Genomic DNA, 24619 nt, shown 5'->3' with positions numbered 1-24619 from the left:
ACCACTATCCTATATGAATGGTCCGGTTTAGCAACCGGAAATAAGGGATTATTCATCGGCGAGACACAGGGCTCAATGACACCCTGGTACTCCAATTGTGTAAGAATTTTCCTAACCGATGCCCTTGCCTCAAATTTAATAGGATACTGCGGCTGTGGCTGAGGTTCGCCCTTTATCGGAATGACATGATAAGGTGATCGTTTATCCCACCCCACATTATTTCTATATAGGGCGGGTGCTTGTGCTAGAGCCCATGATTTACTATAGGACTCTGCTAGTTCTTTCAGAACAAGTGGTGAGAAGGAAGGTGTAATTACCTCCTCCCCAACCGGACAGTCGCGAACAAAGTCAGGTGGCCAATCTTGTTCAGCCAATAGAACATCATATGATTTTACCACATGGTCCCAAAAGATGGCGTGTACAATGCGGTCAATGTCCCCTTCTAACCGTAGAGTCACTAGATATACTCGATCAGGATCAGAGACCCGCATATCCGCCGTTTCGACTTGTATGAAGTCATCAGTTGCTTTCACCTCCAGATGCTCTAGAAGACTCCGGCGAACGTTCGTCAAGAGAACTCTCTTCTTGAGCGGCATGTCTAACAGAGTCTGCTGCCACTTTTTTCTTTTTAAACTGTTGTTTTTGTTGCAGCGGTTTCTCTTCTTGTTTAACAGAAACCTCCGCTGAGCGTTGTGAATCCTGTCTCAGTTTCACGTACTCCGTCCTCCGCTCTGACCGCACACCTCTCTCACTTCTCTTCTCAGAGGAGTCCTGAAAGGAACGAGATTGGCGTGTATCAGTATATTGATATCGATCAGGCGTCTTCAAATTATCCCTATTTCTGAGATTATACCTATTCTGCGGGGTCTCCGGTTGCGGAGACTGTCCCCCATCTTTTTTAGGTGTCTGCTGTTTCTTATCCCAGCGCTTTTTTGCACCCTCAGGTTGCTGTTGCATAGCATTGTCTTTATTATTTTTACCCTGCAATTGTGGTTTCTGCGGTCTAGCCCCTAGGCTATCACGACCAATACTAGAATATGTTTCTGCTATTATTCTCGGAAGTTCCCGCTCCTGATTAATCTGCGGAACGTCCCAAAGACGCATTCGCACAGCTAGTGCTACAGCCTCCCCCTTGAGATTACTCAAAATAATAGAAGAAACCGTGTCAAAATTGCCCATCAATTGCATGCCCAAATCTAAGGCAGGGGCAGCCCCGTATTCATCTTGAATTTGTTTAAGCACTTCCGGCAAATTAGCCAAAGTCGGTGTACCGTGTGCTGTAGTGTAGAGCGCGGCAAACACCGTGCCCCAAGTATTACAAAGGTCCACCGGAGGAACCATCCCATACGGCAAACACATTGTCAAAATTCTATGTTTATCCTGAGGTCCCGTATGGGGAAATACTGCTTCCAGCGTATTAATCTTTTGCGCCAGCCAAAATGGAGTCTCCTCCTGTTTAGCCGGTACCTTGCCCATAACTGAGTGTACAGTGGCCGGATTGATTCCCGGTACCACTGCTTGTGGGTGCGCTGGAGCAGCACGCGCTGCATTAGTATTTAATGTCTGCATCACAAACTGAAGTAGTCGTCTGTATGTTGTAGTCAATTCCATATATAAACGACGCACTTCAGCCACTGCCAAATTTGCAACTCCAGGATATGGTGTGTAAGTAGCCAATAAAGGCCAGGTCGGACCATCATTATTCAACGGACCTAACTGTACTTGTGTTACTGTGTGTTGGAGGGCGCCATCAAGCCAATTATGGTGTTCTTGATAAGATAAAGGTATTTCTAAGTATGCATAAGCCCTGTATTGTCCAGGGACATTCGCAACAGTATATTCGTGAAAATTATTTGTAACCCCATCTACTGCTGGAAATACGACCCAAGAATAAAAAAGTTCTGTTCTATAAGCTGCATGGGCGTCCACCACAAAAGTGACCGGACCCCCCTGGACTGTCAGTCCATGTGCTATCAGGTGACCTGTGAGCGGATGTCGCATATTAAGCGCTATATTCACTACTACTGGATTCGCCATTTGTTTAAAAAAATAAAATAACCCTAGATCAGAGAAGGCACACCAATATCAGGGTTTTTTCCTTTCAAAGTTCAAGCTTGAACAACCAACCACTAAGCAATAGGACGTACCTATCCCGTGGTGGCGGAAACCCTCAGCCCCACGGACGTCTCCGCATACGGAACCGAGGAGTCAAAATATATATGAGACCGAGAGAGTCAGTCGGACCTAAACATTAGAGCCAGACCAAACATTGGCGGCGCCATGTCGCGTGGGCTCTCATTATCCTAAATGAGACTACTGGATTTCGAGGCAGCAGGATCGATAACGGTGTGGGGGAATGAGTCTGGCCCACGTGTAAAGAACTCTGTCACCCTAAATGCGGTTTTTGCTCCGGCTAACTAGCAGTGCCTCATTTCTCCCATGGGGAAGAGATGATTGGGCAGCCGAGCGCATGACATCTTTGGAACTTCTCAGGGAAGTCGTGGTCACTCAGATCCAAACCAACTCTCTCATTTACAATATGGTCTCATATACAAATGACAAAGACAGTATAAGTTTTATATAATGTTTTAATAAAACAACTGTATTTTAGATATTAAGGCGTGAGCCGCAATAACCAGAACAATACAACATAGTAGGATTGAAATAGTCACCAGGAGAGTAAAACATAAAAACAAAGCTATCATATTGCCTATCAGTTTCTACTCTCCCTCTGCTTGTTCTATTTAGAGCACAGCATGTTAAGCTTCTAGCTTGCCTTTCCGAGTCAAAGGGGAGACATAAGCCCTCATACCTGAGCAAAGGCCTGTGATCTGGTTCAGCATCTGCAACGAGGCAGTCAGCGTCTAGTTGTGGTTCCCTGGTCGGAATCTCCCTCTTGCATGTATTGGGACAAGGAAGTTATTTTATAACTAACATGTCATCGTGATCACAAAATGTCCCTACGCAGGAATGCCAAATCTAAACTCCTACCACGTCTATCGGCAATGTACCAGACTGTATCCTTGACGAAAGCACAGAGTGAATATGTTATAAAGAACTCCAGTGCTGAAGTAGGCAAAACAGTGTGATAGGAATAAAAAACAACACCGTAGAACTGGCCATTTTATAAAACAGTAGTACGAAGCCTAATAAAAAGCATCTAGAGCAAAGTGCACAGAAGCTCTAAGCTATCAGCAAATAAATAAAATACATTCAGGGCAAAATGCAGAAAGGCCTAAAGCCTGTAGCTAATGCGCAAAATATATACGTAAAACCAACCACACTACACTACATTTAGCAGAGCTCCGATCTCCGCTTTCAAATCCCACACACATCCTTCCTCCCGCCAGCAGCTGTGGTCCGGGTGCAGCCGGAATAGCAGGGCAACTGTTTGGGGGCTGTCGGCCCGTGTGCTCCTGCAGTGAGAGCGTGTGCGCCCTAGAGGAAGTAGCGTGGCCGCGTGGAGCCATCCGCCGGGACAAGGAGCGCTGGGCCAGCGGAACTGAATTTTCCGGTGGTGAAGAGAAGGCGGCGAGCGGGGCTGGGCACCCGATCCAGGGACCTGTGAGTGCTGGGCCCGTTTGGAGGTTGCCGCAGCCAGCGGGACCACAGCTGGAGACGCTTGGTGCCTCTCTCCCCTTCCCCCCCACTGCCATAGGGGATCGGAGTGACATCGGGGGCCAGAGGCCCCGGAGGCAGGTGGCAGGGAGAGATGGTGGCGCGAGGCAGAGAAGCCTGAAGAGGCGAGCGGACGCGTGACGGGCCTGTTCCCGCCCATAGCCAGATCGCGTACGTGGCACTTAGGTACGGGCGGGGTGTGGCGCAACACGGGCGGTGGCCCTGGTTCAGCAGCCTGCTTGGGGGGGGGGGGTGAGGATGCCTGCCGGCTGGACCTGTGTGGAGGGGAGCAGCGGACGGTCAGCTCCCCCCCCAATCGACGACACGGCTGATGTGTCTGGTGATCGCGGACCCCCCCTCTTGTGAGGCGCGATCAGCAAGGCTGTAGTCTCGGTGTGGAACGGCATGGTGCGGGTGAGGGCACTGCATACTGGAGAAGGGAACTGCCCAGCTTGCTGGACTTCGGCCTGGGGATATCTGAGGCCTGCGACAGAGTGAAGCATTGGCTGAGGGGGGGGGTTGCCGACGAGCCTCCTCGGCGTGAACATCCTTCCAGCATGGTCAAGAACAAGGGGCACCCCCCGCAAACGAGGAATAAAATGGATAAATATGCAGTGCCGAGACAGACGTGGGGGCCAATGGTGCCAGACAATGTCGAGTGGGGACAGGAGAAGGACCGGGCCCTTCGGGCAAACACTTTCTGGGCGCAATATTGGCGGCCTTAGAGGATTGCTGGAACCCAAACCAGACGCAGTGACAGTGGATGTAACCCTTCTCCAAGCTGATCTTAAGAAAGTCGCTGAGAAGGTTATCAACGCAGAAATGGATATTGCCCGGTTACAGTCTACATGTAAGAGGCTTGAGTATCAGGTACAATTTCTCACAGTGGAACACGAGAAAATAGTGGCACTCCTGGAGGATCAGGATGGGAGGGCCCGGAGAAACAATATTAGAGTGGTTGGGGTGCCAAAGGGCATCAAGGGCCTGAGTGTCAAGCTTTTTATGGAGACCCTGATCACAGACTCCCTGCGCCCTAAGCGGCTCTCTATGTTCTTCAGGTCGAGCGGGCACACAGGGTTCCGGTCCTGCCCCCGCAGCCGGGTGCCCATCAGAGGACCATCATAACACAAATATTTTACTTGTGGGACGGGGATGCCATCCTTCAGACCACCAGATCTCACAGCCATCTTCAGTATGAAAATGCTACTGTACGTTTATTTCCAGATTTTATGCAGAGGGTCGCCAAAGCTTTCAGGAGGTCAAAAAAAGCATTGCAGGACTGTGAACTCAAATACATGATGCTCTTCCCGGCAAGACAGAGTAATCACAGAAGAGAAAACATTGCATTTCGACAATTCGGAGGGGGGTCCCTGTCGGAGGACCGTGTGGATCGCCAGGGTCCCGGAGGAAGACACAGTAAAAGGATGAGGATGCCCCCCCACTCTCACAGCGACAGGAACAAGCAGTGGAGGTAGCAAGATCACAGACATAATGACTGGTGGCTTTGGCCTAGACACGCTATGGAGATTACAGAGCCCAACAGTGGTGGTCCCTGGCCCGACTGGGGACCCAGCAGGCTCAGCACTTCAACAGAACTGGTGGGAGGCACACAGCCAGTAATGCTTATTGGGGGATTGTTTTGAATTAAATCTTGGCATTGCTATTGATGGCGGCATGGATCGGTGGCACTAGCCCACCTACGCAGGAGTTTAAGATGTTTTAAGCGACAGGCGCTCCCCTGATTTTGTGGAGGGTGGGGGGAGGGGTCCGTTCTAAGCCTGCTAAGTGGGGTAGCAGGGTGGGGGGAGTTTCCGGTTGGGGACTCTTGATCTACTGTTTATGGTTTTACACTGGTGATTAGTGCAGTGACCCTCACACACAGCAGGACTGACTGTTTGCACCCTTAAGGTCATGACATGGAATGTGAATGGTCTGGGCAGCTGCGTTAAATGTAACATAGTCCTTCAGTACCTACGCAGACACGGCCCAACCTGGACCTCCTACAAGAAACGCATCTAAAAGGGAATCATTACAAGGCGTTAGACAGGTTTGGGTACCAGTTGGTAGCTCACGTGGTTTACACAGATTCTAGGGGGGTGGGTATCCTTCTCAAAAAATCTGTACCATTTAGCTTGTCACACACCTGGTCGGACACACTGGGGCAGTATGTGGCTATCTCTGGAGTGTGGGAAGGGCACGTCCTTAATATGTGTTCGGTGTATGTTCCTCTGAGACTGCAGGGATCTACTCTGAAGGACCTTGGTGCCCTGCTGCTAGATCTCCCTCCAGGACTCCTGATTCTGGGTGGCGACATGAATCTTGCGTCTGACCCTGGGCTAGACAGAATCTCACGTCCAAGGGAGTCCGTTGCCTCAACGGCGTTGCGGTCCTTTATGGACTCCTTTGGCCTGGCGGACCTGTGGAGGGAACAGAATCCGGGGATGAGGCAATACATTTACTCCTCAGTTCCCCATAACAGCTCGTCTAGGCTGGACTATCTATTAACGACAGGGGCTCATGTGGGTAGGTTCCTGGAGGCAACGCACTACTCGAGAGGGATCTCAGACCATTCCCCTTTGGGGGTCACCCTGCTGGGCCCTTCACGGTCCTACTCTCTGCTGCCTCAAATTGACCCTTGGCAACTGAGAGACAAATCCTTCGTCGACAAAATGAGGGAGAGGGCCACCCAATATTTCAAGGAAAATCTAGGATCTGTGGACTCAGTATGTACCCTGTGGGAAGCCTTCAAAATTGTACTTGGGGGCCACGCTCAAGATATGATTGGTGGCAAGAAAAAGGAACGTAATATGTAAGCCGCAAACCTTGAGCGGAAAATCGTAGCTCTTGAGGCCTGCTGTGAGGCAGACAGAGGGTAGCCTTCAGCACAAGTTACGACTTACGCGTTATGAGCTGCACACCTTAGCCGAACAGCATGCTAAGGCATATGCGCTGGCAACTCAGCATTGACTATATGATGTGAGTGACAAAGCCAATAAAGTGCTGGCTTGGTTGGAGAAGCAGGTCCGAGAACGATCAGGAGTCACGGAGCAGAGTCTAAGGATGGTGGCCTATGTGGGACCAACAAATCCATAGCGGAGTCCTTCGCCGCATACTATGAGGAGGTTCATACCTCGGTGACTCAGATGACTGAGGAGGACTGTGTGGGCCTTCTGCGGGACATCCCGCTTCGGGAGCTCACGAGGGAGGAGAGAGACGAGTTGGACGATGAGCTGTCCAAAGAGAAGGTTACCGCAGCATTGCGGGGGCTTCAGTCGGGTAAAGCGGTGGGACCAAATGGACTCCAGATGGAGTTGTTTAAGTGTCTGGGGAGCAAGGTAGCAAAACATATGTTAGCCATGTTTCTATAGACATATATATATATATATATATACACACACAAACATATATATACATACATACATACATATACATATATATATACATACCTACATACATATATATATACCTATATATACATATACATATATATACACACATATATACCTATATATATATATATATACACACACATATATATACACACACATATATATACACACACACATATATATACACACACACACATATATATATATATATATATATATATATATACACACACACACATATACACATATATCTCTGAGGCCCTCTACAAGATGATGACTCTGCCCCGCCTTTTATATGTTTTTTAGGACGCCCCCTACAATATTCTGGCGGAGGTGTTTCACCAATTGAATCGGACATCAGTCTACTGCTCTGGGACAGTGGCTGTTCCTGTGTGACATTGCTGAAATTGAAACTCAGGTGTATGAGGGTGGACTGGCTATTCCGGACCCTCTTCATTACTACTGGGCGACACAACTGGTGACCGTTAACAACTGGACCTTTGCTGACCAGGAGAACCTGGCGTTCCGGGATGAACAGACAGACGATGGGTTTGGGGGGAGGGGGGATATGAGCAGTCCCTCAACGTCTCTGCATGTGTACGAGTGCTGCCTGTGCACACTGAGATGGTGGTGAGGGTGTGGTGTGATGCCACCTGCTTGCTTGGTTGGGGAAGTACCTTAGCGGCTCGGACCCCTGTGGTGTAGTGATTTATTGGGGTACCTGAAGACCCTGGGCGGTTTTCACTGGTGGTCTCTTCTGGGGATTGAGCACCTGGGGGACATCTAGAGAGGTCAGGCAACTGCAACGTTTGAAGTCCTTCAGTAAGAATATGCTATGGCAGGAACAGAGCGGTTTAGAAACCTGCAGCTGTGGCACGTGCTGGGTCGCTATGTCCCGGAGCACGAGTGTAGGAAGTTGGCTCTCTATATACTATCTCAAAGTGAGAGATTGTGTGCACAGAGTCCAAGGGTTCCCCTTAGAAGTTGATAGTGGCAAAATTAGATAATGATAATTCTACTGCTCTATTTTGTGTTAGTGTGGTCAAGCAGTAGGCTTATCAGAGGGTAGTGTTAAGCATTTGTTGTACACACACAGGCAATAAATGAGGAACACACACTCAAGGACAACTCCAGGCCAATAGTTTTTATACAGAAAAACATATTTTCTTATTTATGTTAGAACCACAAGATTCAAGATTTGAGGTAAGTACATAAAATGCAAGGTACTTCACACAGGTAAGTATAGAACTTTGATTTAAAACAGTAGTACACACAGTTTTGGTTAAAATGGCAATAAGCTATTTTAAAAGTGGACACAGTGCAAAAATCAATAGTTCCTAGGGGAGGTACCTTTGGTTAGGCTTCTCAGGTAAGTAAAGCACTTACACAGTCAGTCTCCTGGGCATAGACAGCCCACCGTTGGGGGTTCAAGGCTGGTCAGGTGCAGAGTTCAAAGGAGGGCCCAAAACACAAAGAAGCCTATGGAGAACAGGGGGTTTTGTAGAGCACTGGGAGGGGTGGTGGGACACAAACAGGCACACAAAACACACCCTCAGCGGCACAGGGGCGGCTGGGTGCAGTTTGCTAAGTAGGAGTCAGGTTTGCTATTGAAAGCAATGGAGGGATCCGGGGATCACTTAGGCGATGCAGGCAGGGCACAGGGGGGCTTCTCGGGCCAGCCACCGACTGGGCTAGGAAGAGGGCCGCCTGCTGGTCACTCCTGCACTGGAAGGTGGTTCCTCTTGGTCCTGGGGGTTGCGGGTGCAGTGCTTGGTCCAGGCGTTGGGTTCCTTGTCACCAGGCAGTCACGGTCAGGAGGAGGCTCTGGATCCTCTCTGCAGGCGTCGCTGTGGGGTGCAGGGGGGTCGATTCAGGGTACTCACGTCATCATAGTCACCTGGGAGTCCTCTCTGTGGTTTACGTTCTCTGGAGCTCGAGCCAGGGGCGTCAGGTGCAGAGTGAGAAGTCTCAAGCTTACGGCGGGAAGAGAGAGTTCTTTGAAAGTTGCATTAAAGTTGCAAAGCTGTTGCTGTTTTTGAACAGTGCCGCTGTTCTCAGGAGTTTCTTGGTCCTTCGGGTTCAAGGAAGTCCTCTAAGTCCTCAGAGGTCGCTGGTCCCTGTCGGATGCGTCGCTGTGCAGGTTCTTTGAGTCTGGAGACAGGCCGGTAGGGCTGGGGCCAAGTCAGTTTTCGTCTCCGTTGTCTCTGCAAGGCTTTCAGGTCAGCAGTCATTCTTGTTGTACCTTGCAGGAATCTGACTTCCTGGATTCAGGGTCGCACCTAAATACATTTAGGGGTGTGTTTAGGTCTGGGGGCAGTAGTCAATGGCTACTGTCCTGGAGGGTGGCTACACCCTCTTTGTGCCTCCTCCCTGAGGGGAGGGGGCACATCCCTATTCCTATTGGGGGAATCGTCCAATCTCAAGATCGAGGGTTTCTTAAGGCAGGAGTCACCTCAGCTCAGGGGCCATTGGGGGTTGTCCTGACTGGTGGATGACTCCTCCTTGTATTCCTCATTATCTCCTCCAGCCTTGCCACCAATAGTGGGGGCAGTGACCGGAGGGGCGGGCATCTCTACTAGCTGGGATGCCCTGGGGTGCTGCAACAAAAGGCAGGAGACTTTGAGGCTCACCGCCAGGTGTTACAGTTCCTGCAGGGGGAGGTGAGAAGCACCTCCACCCAGTAAAGGCTTTGTTCCTGGCCACAGAGTGACAAAGGCACTCTTCCCAGGTGGCCAAAAACTCGTCTGGTTGTGGGAGGCTGGCAGAAACTGGTCAGCTTAGCACTAGGAGTTGGACTGGTATTCAGGGGTCATCTCTAAGATGCCACCTGGGTGTATTTTACAATAAATCCCACACTGGCATCAGTGTGCATTTATTGTGCTGAGAAGTTGGATACCAAACTTCCCAGATTTCAGTGTAACTGACAGACTCCCAGACCATATACTCTTTATGGCTACCCTGCACTTACAATGTCTAAGGTTTTGCTTAGACACTGTTGGGGTATAGTGCCCATGCACCTATGCCCTCACCTGTGGTATAGTGCACCCTGCCTTAGGCCTGCTAGATAGGTGGCTTACCTATGCCACAGGCAGTGAGAGGTGGGCATGGCATTCTGAGGGGAGTGCCATGTCGACTTAGTAATTTTCTCCCCACCAGCACACACAAGCTGTGAGGCAGTGTGCATGTGCTGAGTGAGGTGTCCCCAGGGTGGCATAAGACATGCTGCAGCCCTTAGAGACCTTCGCTGGCAACAGGGCCCTTGGTACCAGGGGTACCATTTACAAGGGACTTAACTGTGTGCCAGGGCTGTGCCAACTATGGGAACAAAGGTACAGTTTAGGGAAAGAACACTGGTGCTGGGGCCTGGTTAGCAGGATCCCAGCACACTTTCAATCATAACTGGCATCAACAAAAGGCAAAAAGTCATGGGGTATCCATGCCAAGGAAGCATTTCCTTACAATGACCAATAGGCAGCCCCCCTGGAGGACCGCCTCTTGACGGAACCTCTGGTGGCAAGGGCCATATCCTACTGTACAAGAAATTAAAGAATAATTCTCTGGACCCGATGACTGCCCTGTGCACCAAACGTGAGGCAGACCTGGGAGCATTGAACGACGAGGACTGGGGAAGGGAGAGACAGCGTCCTAGGGTTGTGGCGATTAAAGCACGATTCAGACTGATCCAGTTGAGGATTCTGCACACGGCATACTATTCCAGGGTGGTATTGCACAAGATGGGCAGACACAGACCTTACAGTGATCGCAGCGATGCGGGTTGGAGGGCACCTTCGATCATATTCTATGAACCTGCCCTGTGATAAAGACCTATTTGGAGGGGGTTGCTGGGGTGGTGGCCCGGGTGTTGGGGAGATGGGGTCCCATTACACACCTAGCTGCTTCTACTTAATGTGGCAAGGGAGGAACACTGGCCAAAACAGCAAGCATTGTGGTTGGCCATAGCAGCAATAGCAGCCAAACGCAATATAGCGTGAGAGTGGAGTACTAGGCCTCTGCCAAGTATACCCAAGTGGGAGACAGACCTGGACTGGTGCCGCAGCGCAGAAAAGGTATTTTACGAGAGCAGGGGCAGCTCCAGGCAGTGGGAGAAAATCTGGGGAGGGTGGGGGGGCCTACAGGTGTACGGAATGACCTTTGATGGGCTGTGTGTGGGAGGGGGGGGCCTGGAATCGGACTGTACCTGACTATGCGACAAGGGGGTTGCTTGATTGACATGTTCTACCCTTGAAATTCGATATTTGCTGTGATTGGACTTTGAGTAGTAGATAAATGATGGGACTTTTATTGCCATCTGCTGTATTTTACAATGGCTGTTTCATTGTTTAATAATAAGATATGCAAAAAAAAAAAAAAAATTGCAGTATGCCCTGCCGAAAATCACTAGTATGGGGAAAATTTTAGATGGGGGACCATATAAAATGGTCAGCGTAGCTCTTTTCAACAATTTTTTGAAGCAACTGGCCTGACAAGATGTGGCTCCAGTCGACAAGGAAATTTCATATCCTGTCTCCAACCAGGTAGTCATGGGTCTGGGAGGGCAAATTAAATTAAGCGACTTCTGGGCTTCTGAAGCAAGAGGGCCTAGGAGTTGAAGGACCACTGTCACTCCTGGCATGAACAGTCTCAGCTGCCACCACACCCTCTGCCCTGAAAGAGCTGCAGCTCCTTCTGTACCAGTTGAGAAAGTTGGCACTGCCGGTAAGGCCGACCCAGGGCTAGCTCCTACACTTTTTGTACTGCTGCTGAATGTCTGGTTGATGACAACAACTTCAAGGCCCCGGTGTAAATATCTCTGAATCACTCAAGCAGCAAGTAGGCTTTCTTTTTGAAGAGCCTAGATCCATCAAATTGCATGTTCATTAGGGACACTTGGGCATCCCCCGAAAATCCGGTTGATAGTATCCAGGAGTGCCTTCCAAGAACTACATTGGTGCTAAAAGTATGGCCTATAAAGTTGGTAATGTTCACCCTGCATTCAACACATACTCTGCTGCGTCCTATTCTATTGTGCATCCCCTGGACAAGTGGAATGACCACAAGATCTAGCTTATCATGTCCCATAAGGCATGGATTTACCCGCTCAGAAGGCCCACTACATTTAAACAGCATAAAATCAGGCTAGCAAAGAAAAGTGTTTTCTTTACAAAGGCATCAATATGTGCTGACTCAGAATCAAAATGGTTTGAAGGAAAAACATCTGGACTGAACATACCTATGGATGTCTGCACCAAAATGCTTTCAGGCTTCTGGCACTTTGTCAAAAAGTCCTGGTAACCAGTGGCTAGTTTGTGCCGTTTAGCCATAGGTCAGTTGACAGAAAGGTTTGAATATGTCTTAGACAGGTAGGCACTGAAAGTGAAGTTGGATCTGGCTGAAGAATTTTAATCAATACAAAGCCTTTGGTTTCCATTGAAGGCAACAACAAATCCAGCACTGCTCTTCGCACTACTACAATAATAGATGTACTTTCTTTCATTTATGAACCAGGTGGTGAGGTAATCTATGCCTATGATGAGTTATTTAGTCTAAATATAGTACTCCAATAATGTAATGAGGAGAAAGCAGGTTGTCAGCATCGTCGTCATCATCATCCTCAGTGTTTTGAGGTACATTTAGTATGCCCTTGACAACATGCCATGATCTGAGTCAAAAAGGTTCTCTATTCTCCAATAGTACTAACATAGAGGGATAGGCTGAGGCTGAAAGACTGGCTGCATATTCACTAGTTGCACCTTAGTAAACTTATAGCACAACATAGCTCTGGAGGAATTTTCTTGGGTTCAGAAACCAACTTCAGTGTTACCAACGATACTGGCACAGAAGGAACTAGAGTGAAGGTAAAGACCAGCTTTGATACAGACCCACGTTATTTCTTGGGGACTGAAAATGCCCCAGAGGGAGACGGTAGAGTCTTGTATATTTGCAGCCTGGCCTCCTTGAAGAAGATTATCTGCTGGAGGGTCGACAACGGCTTAACAATTTCGGTGCCCATCTGGACCAAATGCAGGTCTGACTGACTCAGAAGATGACATACCCTTCGAGTAACATCCTAACAACTTTTCATCAGCCTCTGGCAATTGGGACAGGACAAATCTCTAAAGACTTTCTTGCACTAATAGTGCATTTTTGACTTAAACTTACCAGAAAACCTCTAGAGGGGAATGGCTTTTGACAGCGATCAAGAATGGCTCATTTTTTAACTCCACTGCGTCTTTTGTTTGGCAGTATAAAGCTTCACATCCCCCCGATTAACTAAGAGTTCATGAAGGCACACTTACTGCAAGACTTTGAACCATGGCCGTAGCCATCATAGGTGCCTACATTGTGGGTCCATGACCAACATCAATATTCTGCAGTAACTGCACGGCTTGAATCCCATTATTTTCAGGGGAGACATCTTACCTAGCACACATTCTTCGAAAAAAAATTGGATTTGACAGAAAACGGACAAAGTTAGGAGCGGAGCTCTGGATCCACTTTCAAAGGGGCAGAATGTAAAGAACTGACGAGGGTGCCTCAGCTTGGTCACTTATAAAGCGGTGTGAAAAAAACTGAATTCAGTGTGGCACTGGATAATATTCTAAAGGTGAGGAATATTATTAGCCATCAGAATAATACTTTGTTAAAAAAAGGATGAATGATTAAAAATATGGAATAGTTTCTTGCCTGTAACTCCAGTTCTTTCTTAGGGCTATTTCCATGATAGTCATAAGTGCTGAATAATTCCGCCCGCTTGCTGGGACCCAGGAGCACTGTTCTAAAATTTTCTTCTTAACTGTAGATGTTTGCCTTTCTTCCGGAAGGTCTGCAAAGTCACTTAAAAATGTCAATATGCAGCCTAAAGGGGAGGCCACAAAGGCCAAATTCTTCATCCTACTTAGTTGAAAAAGGGGTACTTTAAAATAGGCATGCATTAAAATGCATGGATATTCTAAGGATTTCACAGAAAAATCTTTCACAAACCTTTTTGCAATGTTACATAAGGGTGAAGGAATGCAGGGCAGTGTAGCCCATAGGCTGCCATTATACAGAATGAAAATGAAGCTGTGTCTTTAAAAGCAGATGGTCCACCCATATCTCATCATGCTTAGCAAGAGGCAGTTGCCTCGGGTCTTTTTGCAGGCGTTGCTAGCTGAGATGAAGGAGTCTGTAAATTATTAATCTTTATTAATATTATTATTATGTCTAGTCCACCAGGGAGGAGGGAGGATCGCTTATGACTATCATGGAAATACCCCTACGAGAGAACTGGAGTTACAGGTAAGAAACTATTCCTTCTCTCGTAGGGGATTTCTATGTATAGTCATAAGCTCTGAATAGATTAGCAAGCCCATTCGCCTGACAGCGGTGGGGTAGACAGAACAATAGAGTGATATTAAGTCATGCAAAGAGATTTCTAAGAGAAGCCTGTCCTACTTGAGCATCTGTCCTAGCATCAGTATCAAGACAGTAGTGCTTAGTAAAGGTGTGGACAGACCTCCATGTAGCCGCTTTACAAATATCTGCTAACTGAATGTTTTTTCATTAATGCAGCCGTGGCTGCCTTGCCTCTAATGGAATGTGCCTTAGGTCTGCCATCAAGGGACTTATTAGCTAGCTGGTAAAAGAGTAAAATACATGAAACAATCCATCTGGACAAGGATTGCTTGGAGGTGGCCAGGCCAGTTCGAACTGGGCCATAGTTAATGAACACCTGTTGGGACTTGCGAAAGCATTTAGTTTTGCCTAGATAACATTTTTAGAACCCTCTTTACATCCAGTGAGTGAAGCGTTGTCTCAGCAGGAGTAGATGGGTTTTGAAAGAAAGTTGGTAAAGAGATAGTCTGGTTTACATGAAAAAGTCAGAAATAACTTTGGGTAGGAATTTTGGATGCGTTCTCCCCTTTGGAGGAATGGAAAAATGTATATGGGTCTGGAGCGCAAAGGGCCTGGATCTCACTAACCCTGCGAGCGGACATAATTGCTACAAGGAAGGCAGTTTTCCAAGTAACATGTTGGAGATATGCCTTGTGTATGGGCTCAAAGGGATGTTGCATCAGACGTGAAAGGACTATATTAAGCTCCCATGGAGGAGGAGGACATCTAGTAGCAGAAAACATCTTTTTAACCCCTCTGGAAGTCTTTAATGACTGGAATTTTAAAGAAAGAGGTTTGTGAAGGAGTCAGAGCTGCCAGGTGTGCTTTGATGGATGAGAACTCTAAACCAGGTTTCACTAGCTGCAATAGATATGGAAGAATAACATCTTCTCCGCATGTTGTTGGATCTATGCTCTTGTCCAGACACCACATGCAGAACCTTTTCTACTTTAAGGCATATGCCGATCTGGTAGAAGGTCGTTTTGCCTCTCTTAACACATCCATGCAGTCTTGAGGAAGGTTAAGGTGACCATACTGCACTAGCTCAGGAGCCATGCTGTCAAATTCAACGACAAGAGGTTGGGATGTCTCATCTGACCTCCAAATTTCATGAGAAGGTCTGGGCGGCATGGCAGTCTGAGTTGTGGATGGAGTGACCGGTGAAGAAGGTCCAGAAATCACCACTGCCATGGCCACTCCGGAGCGATGAGTATCATCTTGGTTTTGGAGTGGGACAGTTTGATGAGGACTGCCGTGATCAGGGGAAGTGGCGGAAAAGCGTAAAGAAATTTTCCTGACCAGTCTATCCATAGGGCATTCCCCAATATCCGTGGATGGTAATACCTGGAGGCGAAGTCTAGGCATATTTTGTTTTCTGGTGTTGTGAATAGATCTATAGAAGGGGTACCCCACATGGAGAAGATGTAGTGGATGACGGTGTTGTGTAGAACCCACTGGTTTTCGTCTATCGCTCTGCTGAGAGCGTCTGCCTGAAAATGTTCTATGCCACGGAGGTGAGTTGCTGTTATTGTTATTTTCCTGGCCAGAAGCCAGTGCCAGATTGTTTGAGCCCCCGAGATACAGTCCTGGATCTGATGCCCCCCTGCTTGTTCAAGTAATACATGGTGGCCGTATTGTCTGTTTGAAGAAGCTGAGCATTCGTGGTGAATGCAGGAAGGAAGGCTTTGAGATCGAGATGGACTGCACGTGGCTCTAGGAGATTGATGTGTCCTTCCGAGAACAGAAGCCTTGAATCTGTAGATGATCCATACGGGCACCCCATCCGACTAACGATGCATCCGTGACTATCGTCTGTTTAGGAACCTGTTGGTGAAATGGCATCCCTGTCAGGAGAATGCTTGGAGAACCCCAAAACTTGAGGGATTGTATTGCACGTGGAGAGAGAATAATCCTGTCCTCCCAATTGCCCATCAGCTGATTCCATTGGTATTCCAGGCACTCCTGCAAAGGCCTCATGTGGGTGCGATCATTTGGAGTGAGGTTGATGCAAGACGCCATCAACCCCAGGAGAGATGAGACTATTCTTGCTGTGGACTGAGGAGCTCTCTCTCTCGAGAACGTGACATTTCCGGAGGATCGACGAACGTCGCTCCTTTGAAGGAAACACCTTTGCTTGAATGGTGTCGATGGTGGCGCCGAAGTAGTGCAACCTCTGGACCGGTTGATGGCGTCGACTTGGTGAGGTTGACCTGAAGGACCAGTCATTGGAGTAGTTGGTAGGTCCAACTGAAATGCAGTTAGGCCTCTTTAGATGTGGATGCCTTTATCAGCCAATCATCTAGGTAGTGACAGACAAAGACTCAATGTTTTCTTAGATGGGCTGCCACCACCGCATTTGGAGAATATCCTGTGTGCTGAGTTGAGACCGAAAGATAGAACTGCATATTGACCGACAAGAAATCTTAGGAACTTCTGATATTTTCTGGCAACGGGAATGTGGAAGTAAGCATCGTGAAGATCTATGGGAAAAAGCCAATCTCCCTGGTGAAGCTAGGGGTAGATCTGATGCAAAGATAGCATTCTGGATTTTTCCTTCCAAAGCCATTTGTTGGCTATTCTTAGATCGAGAATGGGTCTGAACTTGTGCTTGTCCTTTTTTGACACAAGGAAGTGCTGTGAGTAGATTCCTTTTCCCCGCTGATCTGTGGGAACTGGTTCTATCGCCTTCTTTTGCAACAGGATTTTGACCTCTACCTTGAGAGTGTTGAGGTGGAATCTGGAAGGCTTCGGTAGAATAGAAGGCAGAAGATTGGTGAACTTGAGACAATAGCCATTCTGCACAATATTCAAAACCCAGGCGTCTGATGTTATGCGTTGCCACTCTTCCAGGTAATGAGAAATATTTCCCACTACTGGAGTGGGTAATGGAAGAGGGGGAAGTGAGGATTCAGGGTTTAGACGCAGATGTTTGACGTCCTCCTTGGGCAGTTTGTGGAGTGGACCGACCCTGTGTCTGTTTGCGTTGAGTTGGAAACAGTCTCTGGTGCTGTTGGTGCTGAGATCTAGGTGGCATCCATTGCTGAGTTTGGAGTCTTTGCAAGAAAAACCTGCGGTGGTAAGGACGGAAAGACTTCCACTGCTCTCTCGGTTTTTCAATGCCTACAGCATTAAGAGTGTGTAGTTCTGCTTCATCTGTGTGAGACCCAAACAGAGTAGAACCTGTAAATGGGAGGTTCTGTATTCTTTGCTGCGCTTCTGGTTTGAGAGAAGTAAGACATAACCACAAATGCCTTCTCAGGGATATCCCATGACAATATCCATGCGCCGCTAAAATGGAAGAATCCGCTGCTGCGCTTATAATGTGGTAAGAGATCAAGGCACCTTTGTTAATAATTTCAAGGAAATCTTCCTTCTTATCCTTGAGAAGGTGATCAGGGAATTGAATGATGGAGTCCCAAAGTGCGCAATCATATGTGCTCAAAAGGGCCGTGGCACTAGCGGTCTTAATGGAAATGGCAGATGCTGAACAAACTTTGCGGCCTGCTGCATCCATCTTTCTACTCTCCTTGTCTGGTGGAAAGGAGGATGAAGGAGAAGTCGAATGTAGCTTCTTGGCAGCGACAATAACTACTGAATCTGGTGTTGGGTCTGCCCTTAGGAATTAAGGAACCTGTTCTGGAGGGTGATATTTCTTCTGGAGTCTAGAAGGTGCAGTTTTGGCCGTGGCTGGTGTCAAGAAAAAGTCAATCACCGGTTCAAGCAGACCCAGGACCAGCGGAAGCAAGGGTCTTGCAGAAGACTGTTGGTGTAGGGTTTCAAAGATAACTGATGTTGTAGGTGTAGGTACTGCCATAGGGATGTTAAGTTTGGTAGCACCCCGGACAAGGACCTCCTGAAAAGTGTTTACGTCGTCAATCGGTGAGATTCATGGCGAAGGAGAGTGGGCCGGAGTTGGAGAATAGTCTCTGGTAGACGATGAGGAATGCCTACGATGGGAGCGAGATGTTGACCTGTTAACAGTCATGACTATGGCGGTGTCTAGATGTAGAGGAGCGTCTCGAAGACTGATGATGCGAATGTCTTGAGGATCCTGCAGGAGTCGTAAGGGCAGTTTCCGAAGGCGGTATCGGAGGAGGCGCCACAGGAGCCATTGGAGCTGGTGGAGGTGGAGAAAGCAGCGAAGGCATTGTCGTATGTGGAGGAGGAGATGGCTGAGGAGAAGATGGTATCACGAGAGAGGAAGATGATTCAGATGTGGAGTAAACCCTCCTTCTCTTCCTTGGAGACCTTTTCGACGACGACAAACTGCTAGACGTCGATGTAAGACGTCGACGTGTTCCTCTCGACATCGATCCTTCATGATGTCGGGTATCCCTTGACGGTGATCCCTTGTGACGTCGGATGGCCGACGTCGATAGTCTATGACGTCAGGTGTCCCTCGACGTAGATCTTTCATGCCATGTTGACGGCGACCTCAAGAGAGAGGTACTGCTCGACATCGGATGTCCATGTTGTCTCGATGGTGTGTAAACTCCTGACATCGACGAGCGACGCGATGGCGAGCGGTGTCGCTTTTTCGCCGGCGAGCTTGTTCTTGACAGCGAACATGTCGGCGCTGTTACTTGCCTCAACGTCGATGTTCTTGATGTCGACCGGGACCTGCGTCATTGTTGACCAGAGCTGCGTTTAGAAGCTGCCAGGGATAATGAAGTAAGAGCCCTGGTGGAAGACTGACCTCCCCCTCGCACTAAAGTCCTACTGGTAGGCTGCTTTCTCCATCTGCTGTCCTCTTTGGCCTAGAGGCTAATTTTCTCCCTGTAACGCAGGGTGCGTCTGGATACGTTTTTGCATATTTCACAGGCATCTGGTATATGTGAAGCTGGAAGGCAGATAATACAGACATTGTGTGGGTCTGTTTTGGACTTCTTTCTGCCACAGGGAGTGCACTTGCCAAAAAGTTAAGGCATTTTTGATGGAAAAAAGGCCTAAATTTCTGTCAGAATTTTACAAAAAAAAAAAAGACAGAAAATACTCAAGCAAGTTGAAAAATGTAAAGTGTAATCAAAATGATTTGATCAGAAAGTTTTGTGAAAAAACTATAAATAGGTGGAGGCCAATGATTCAGGTCAGAAGGAGCAGGAAAAAAACTGAGGCAACTGCCTCTTGCTAAGCATGATGGGATATGAGAGGACCATCTGCTCTTAAAGGCACAGCTCATTTTCATTCTGTATAATGGCAGCCTGTGGGCTACACTGCCCTGCATTCCTTCATCCTTATGAAACATTGTAAAAAGGTTTGTGAAAGAATTTTCTGTGAAATCTTTACAATATCCATGTATTTTAATGTTACAATACCCCTTTTTCAACTAAGTAGGATGACGAAATTGGCCTTTGTAGCCTCCCCTTTAGGCTGCATATTGACATTCTTAAGTGACTTTGCAGGCCTTCCTGAAGAAAGGCAAACATCTACACTTAGGACAATTTCAGAAAAGTACTCCGGGGTCCCAGCAAGCGGGCGGAACTATTCAGCGCTTAGGACTATACATGGAAATCCCCTACAAGAGAAGTTGCCATTACAAAATAATTAATTCTTACAACTGAAGAGAGTAGTTCTGTGAAAATTCTGTTCCAAGACAGAGCACACAGGCAAAACTATTCAGTGTTATAGAGTATAATTGAATGGAGAACACATTCATGTCACATTTTGAAAGGAAAGATGCCTCCCCTTTACTGGATAAGTGCAGAAATGATGTACAGAGTGTTTGAAGATTATAGCATATCTATTGAAATATACTGTTTCCCAAAATGTTCATGCCTTAGCCAACCTTTACATTTAATATGTTCCTCCTTAAGGAGAATGTCATCAGGTCACACATTTTCAGGTCAGATCTGTCATTGCCTAAACCAAAGTAGTAGGATACTTTAGTTTCACATGATCAACTAAGGTTAAGCAGTACTACAACTTCAGGAACAAATTATGCAATGGTGGTATTTGAATGCTAAGAGGGTTGTAGTCGCACTAACTAACTGTCACTAGGTTGAGCGCTGATGGGGCTGCATATTGAGAGAGAATTAAGGGATTAAATAAACTCAGCCAAAAAAAGTCAATCCCTCAAACACTGCTCTTATAAAACAAACCAGAGGATTATTTTTACTGCCCGTAACTGGACACCAAGAACACCAAAAAGCAATGAATGGGAGGCTTTGCTTTTCATTTTTTAAATGAACACACTATATTTATATTTCATGGTAGAATATTTTCACTCAAGCAGATGCTTGTTTCAACTATCTTGCACTGTAAAGATGCTGACCACATCTGATAAAATCAAAGTGAACCATGCTTTGCTTACCAGTTAGACAGAGCTTGTAAAGCAGCATTCATGTAACAAGTGTTTCCAATGTTTTTAAGTCCTGTAAGACCTGCAAGGAAAGAGGTAATAAAATCAACCTTCTCAACAACTACCCCACATGATAGACTTCGACATAGATATTTCTAATTTATAAACAACATTTGTGAAGAAAATTTCAACAACAACGAAAGAATGCATGTAGGTACAAATGCATATGTAAGCCAAAAGGACAAAAATAGATTTAAAATGCATCCAAGTACAAATGGTGCAAAACAAATCAGGCTACTTTACCCGCAACTACAATGATCTGAATAAGTCAAAATAAATTTTAGTATTTGTGGACGTTGGAGGCAGACAGAAATAAATACTTTGGGAGGAATCTTTGACATATCCGTAACTAATAATGTTCAACCTTTAAGATGCAGGCAGCTTCCTAATCTTTGAGTCATCCACCTATCAACTATTAGCTCCAAAGCCAAATGTTACTCTTTTATAGGGAACAGAGTGGCTGGCTGCAATGCTAAACTGAAAGACTACCGTTTGCATATCTGTTGATTTAATATTCTACTACTTGTCTTCAGTCTACAGTGATCCTTACCTGCGCAATTCGTCAGAAGTGGAAAAACCAAACATAGTAATCTAAGTTGCAAATGGGCAAAGTGCACTCACTCGGTTCAGAAAAGGAAGTTTATGTTACTGACCATAACATTTCTATACAGAAACTACAGTAACTGCTCTTGAAAGCATAATTCAACAGAAATTGGTAGATTTCAAATGGAGAAAGATGTGTGCACTGTAATCAACCCATGTATGAACTGAGAGTGGAGAGCATAAAATGCAAGTTAATTTCAGGAGCCAATCGGTTAAAGGACCTACTACAACCAACATTACAGGGCAGGTTAATTAACACGTAACGGTGTCAAGGGCAGGTCCCGAACAACGTAGTCTGTTCAGTGACAATTCAAACAACTAGATGGCTTCCTAGATTACTGTTCCATACACTGCAAGGGATGAAATGACAATAATTATACAGTTTACTCTGTAAAGCACAGCATTTTAATCAGAAGACAGGACAGAGATTTAATTTGTATTTTAATATAAATCGGTTAGAGACATTAACAACTGTCAAGCATTCTCTTGTGCTAAGTACCAATTAGCACTATTAACCTTTCAAACTATGACGACTGAATGTCAGCAGGAACATAAGTCAGGGTTTCCTCACAAGAAAGGAGCCGCTTATTTTTCATTTACACTTGAATCACATTTGTCTTGTCAAACATTAAAACATTCAAACGAGAATTTGTATTTTCCCACCTATGTTATATGTTTAAACCCTTTACATAAATCTTCACACTCAACCACTCTATCTTGCTAAAACAGTTGTGAATGTCAATTCAGATTTAATCAGCTTTGTGCTGCTAACTAAATTGTGATATAGCTTTAAAGACCAAAGAAGTGCTCTCCAAGTTCTTCCCTTTGAGTATAAAATACCAAATAACATCAGCATTTCAATCAATTACTATTGACAGGGCCCAACATACTTTAAAGGCCACTAATGCAGCACTCCATAAAACCAGTGGGGTGGCCGCAACACCGTTTCAAGGCATGTCTATTAGCTGCAAAGTGCCAGCTAAAACCCCCAATATAATCATTTTTTAAAAAGTGTTCAAGCACGGACACCAAATTAAGCAAATATGAGATATTGCATTTGCAACTGATTAAAAGGAAGGTTTTTGAGTATGTATGTAGAAGGTACAAATGGTTCATTTTGGTAAAAATGGTCATTAAGGTGAAAACATTTTATAACAGCCACAACTCAATATTCTCGTAATATTATGGCAATTTACTGTTTTCACAGCGAAAATGAATCAAGCACAAAATACAATGGCTTTAAGAGTATATCTAAAAAAATCTGCTGCATTAGTATATTCAAACAAATGTTTTGGAAGATTCATTTTAGTTTGAAGTTACCAGTATTTAAAAAAAAAAAAAAAAAAAAAAAGTTGTTCATCAGACCTTGTACCTGGTTTTAAAACCCACAATTTATTTAGTCGCTCTGTTTCAACTTTAGATATTCTTTTACTTCCTCATCTGTAGCTGGTGGCTCATATTTGTCAATTGGTGATTATGCCAAAGTTATGAAGCACAGAAAATTATTTAATATGGAGAGTAATAATAAAGTGTTTCATTCTATTACTTTTGCAACAATCAATTTACATTAAACCATTTTACTGTTTGATTTGGGTTCACAAAGTCTGTTGTTGCACGATGAGCACCCTGAAAATCATTCCTTCCTAAAAATCAGAAGGGGACTCAAGTGCATTGCTATTCTGAACTTTTATCTGCTTTTACTGGGTCCGAATGAGATCCAAGTAATTTCTCTCGCTGCTAAGTAAGCAACATTTATATATATATTTTTGTGATTTTTCATAACTTGTACCAAGCCCTTGGGTTCAGAACACTTCACACAGATGTAGAATCATGAATATGAACTACTTGTAAAATTAAATTGTTTTTAATTTTTGCACATAATAGAGATAAAGGAGAGAGCATTCAAAGTACAATTAAATATTTTATAAGAATGCATAACTAAGACTTGAGTAGGAGCCTCATAAGAGATGCCCAAACACTTGGTGAGCTTCAGTGATCCTCTTTCTGGCATAAGGGAAGTTTAACAGTTGAGATGTTGCAAAAGGTGAGTCTGAATATGCCCCAAAATGTTCAAACACCTTTTTGATCCAGTTTTTAGCTGGTGTGTCTGAAGTCAGGAAAGAGGAGTCAAATTTCTCTAGAGAGTCTTTAGCTTTAAGTAGTGAAAATACATCTAGGACTAGATCTCACTGAGGGTATGTAGTGTAGCTGTTTAACAACTTGTAGAGGGGATATTTTAATACACAGTTGCATGTCATTGGTGTAGGAATTGACTAGTGTGCTGAGAAGATTGAGCCTTGTGGTACACCTCGATTAGGCTTTGTTGTGCTGGGTATCAAGTTTGACCATTTGACACACTGAACACAATTTTCAAGAACTACATGAATCATTTTAGTACTGTTCTGTGTAAGCCCATTCTTCTTAGAGTGTGCTCAGGAATAAGGAATGGTTCACCTTGTTGAACGCCGCTGGAAAGTCGAACAGGAAGAGGAGGCAAGAGTTACCCTTGACCAGGATGTGAAGGGCATCATATATTAATTATAGAATGACAGTTTCTGTACTGCAAACTGCAGTGAAACTAGATTGCAGAACGTCTAATAGATGACAATCTTTTAGGATTTTGAGATGCGAGTCCAAGCAGCTTTCTAACACTTTGGTGTGGAATAGCAGACCTGTGACTGAATTTTTTTAGATCTGGTTGTGACATTGCCTATTTTCAGGCACTCTGGGATTTCCCATGGAAATAGGGAGGAGTCTATGAGATTCAGCTAGAATGACAACATCGCCTCCTACATCTTTCAAACTAGATGGTGGTATGGGATCGGCATAATGTGCCAAGAGTTTGGTTTTCACAATGATTTTAGTTAAATATTCCTGTGAGACGTTTACTAATGATGACCAAGACTCTGATTTTTAGGTGATGAATCTGTACTTGTAGTCTTTCTGATATTGGTAGCGAGAGTTGCATTTTTAAATTTTTAAAATAATGTTTTTATTTCTGTTTTTCAAGGGGTTTGTTTCAGTCATTTGCTTTGGAGTTGGGCTTGTATTACAAGTTAGAACAGTTAAGGGGAGTTCTGATTTGGTCTACTTTCGCTTTGAGGAATTATTTTCGGCCTCCACCACCTGTTTCTTGTATGCATTCCTTTTTTTACCACAATAGTGTCTGATTCTTCATGAACTGCGTCTGGTGCCAGAAGTGTTCCATATTTAGTAAAGCTCTTTTGCCTTCACTTATGTCTCTTAAGAACCAAATCATAGAGAAAACACAAAAGGG

At 45.7% G+C, this 24619-nt stretch overlaps 1 protein-coding gene across 3 annotated transcripts in view; it reads right to left on the bottom strand.

Moving 5' to 3' along the window:
• The window catches only part of USP33 (ubiquitin specific peptidase 33), a 399453-nt gene that overhangs the window by 270454 nt on the left and 104380 nt on the right, over positions 1–24619 (bottom strand). For all 3 annotated transcript variants that reach the window (XM_069232248.1, XM_069232249.1, XM_069232250.1), the window contains one exon: positions 20692–20761. In XM_069232248.1, coding sequence (XP_069088349.1) covers positions 20692–20761 — 70 coding nt within the window. The remainder of the gene's footprint in view (positions 1–20691; positions 20762–24619) is intronic.

This window comes from Pleurodeles waltl, chromosome 4_2 (genome assembly GCF_031143425.1).
Source record: "Pleurodeles waltl isolate 20211129_DDA chromosome 4_2, aPleWal1.hap1.20221129, whole genome shotgun sequence".
Classification (NCBI taxonomy): domain Eukaryota; kingdom Metazoa; phylum Chordata; class Amphibia; order Caudata; family Salamandridae; genus Pleurodeles; species Pleurodeles waltl.
The sequence above is the reverse complement of the archived record's forward strand: the minus strand, read 5'-3'. Positions and strand labels throughout refer to the sequence as shown.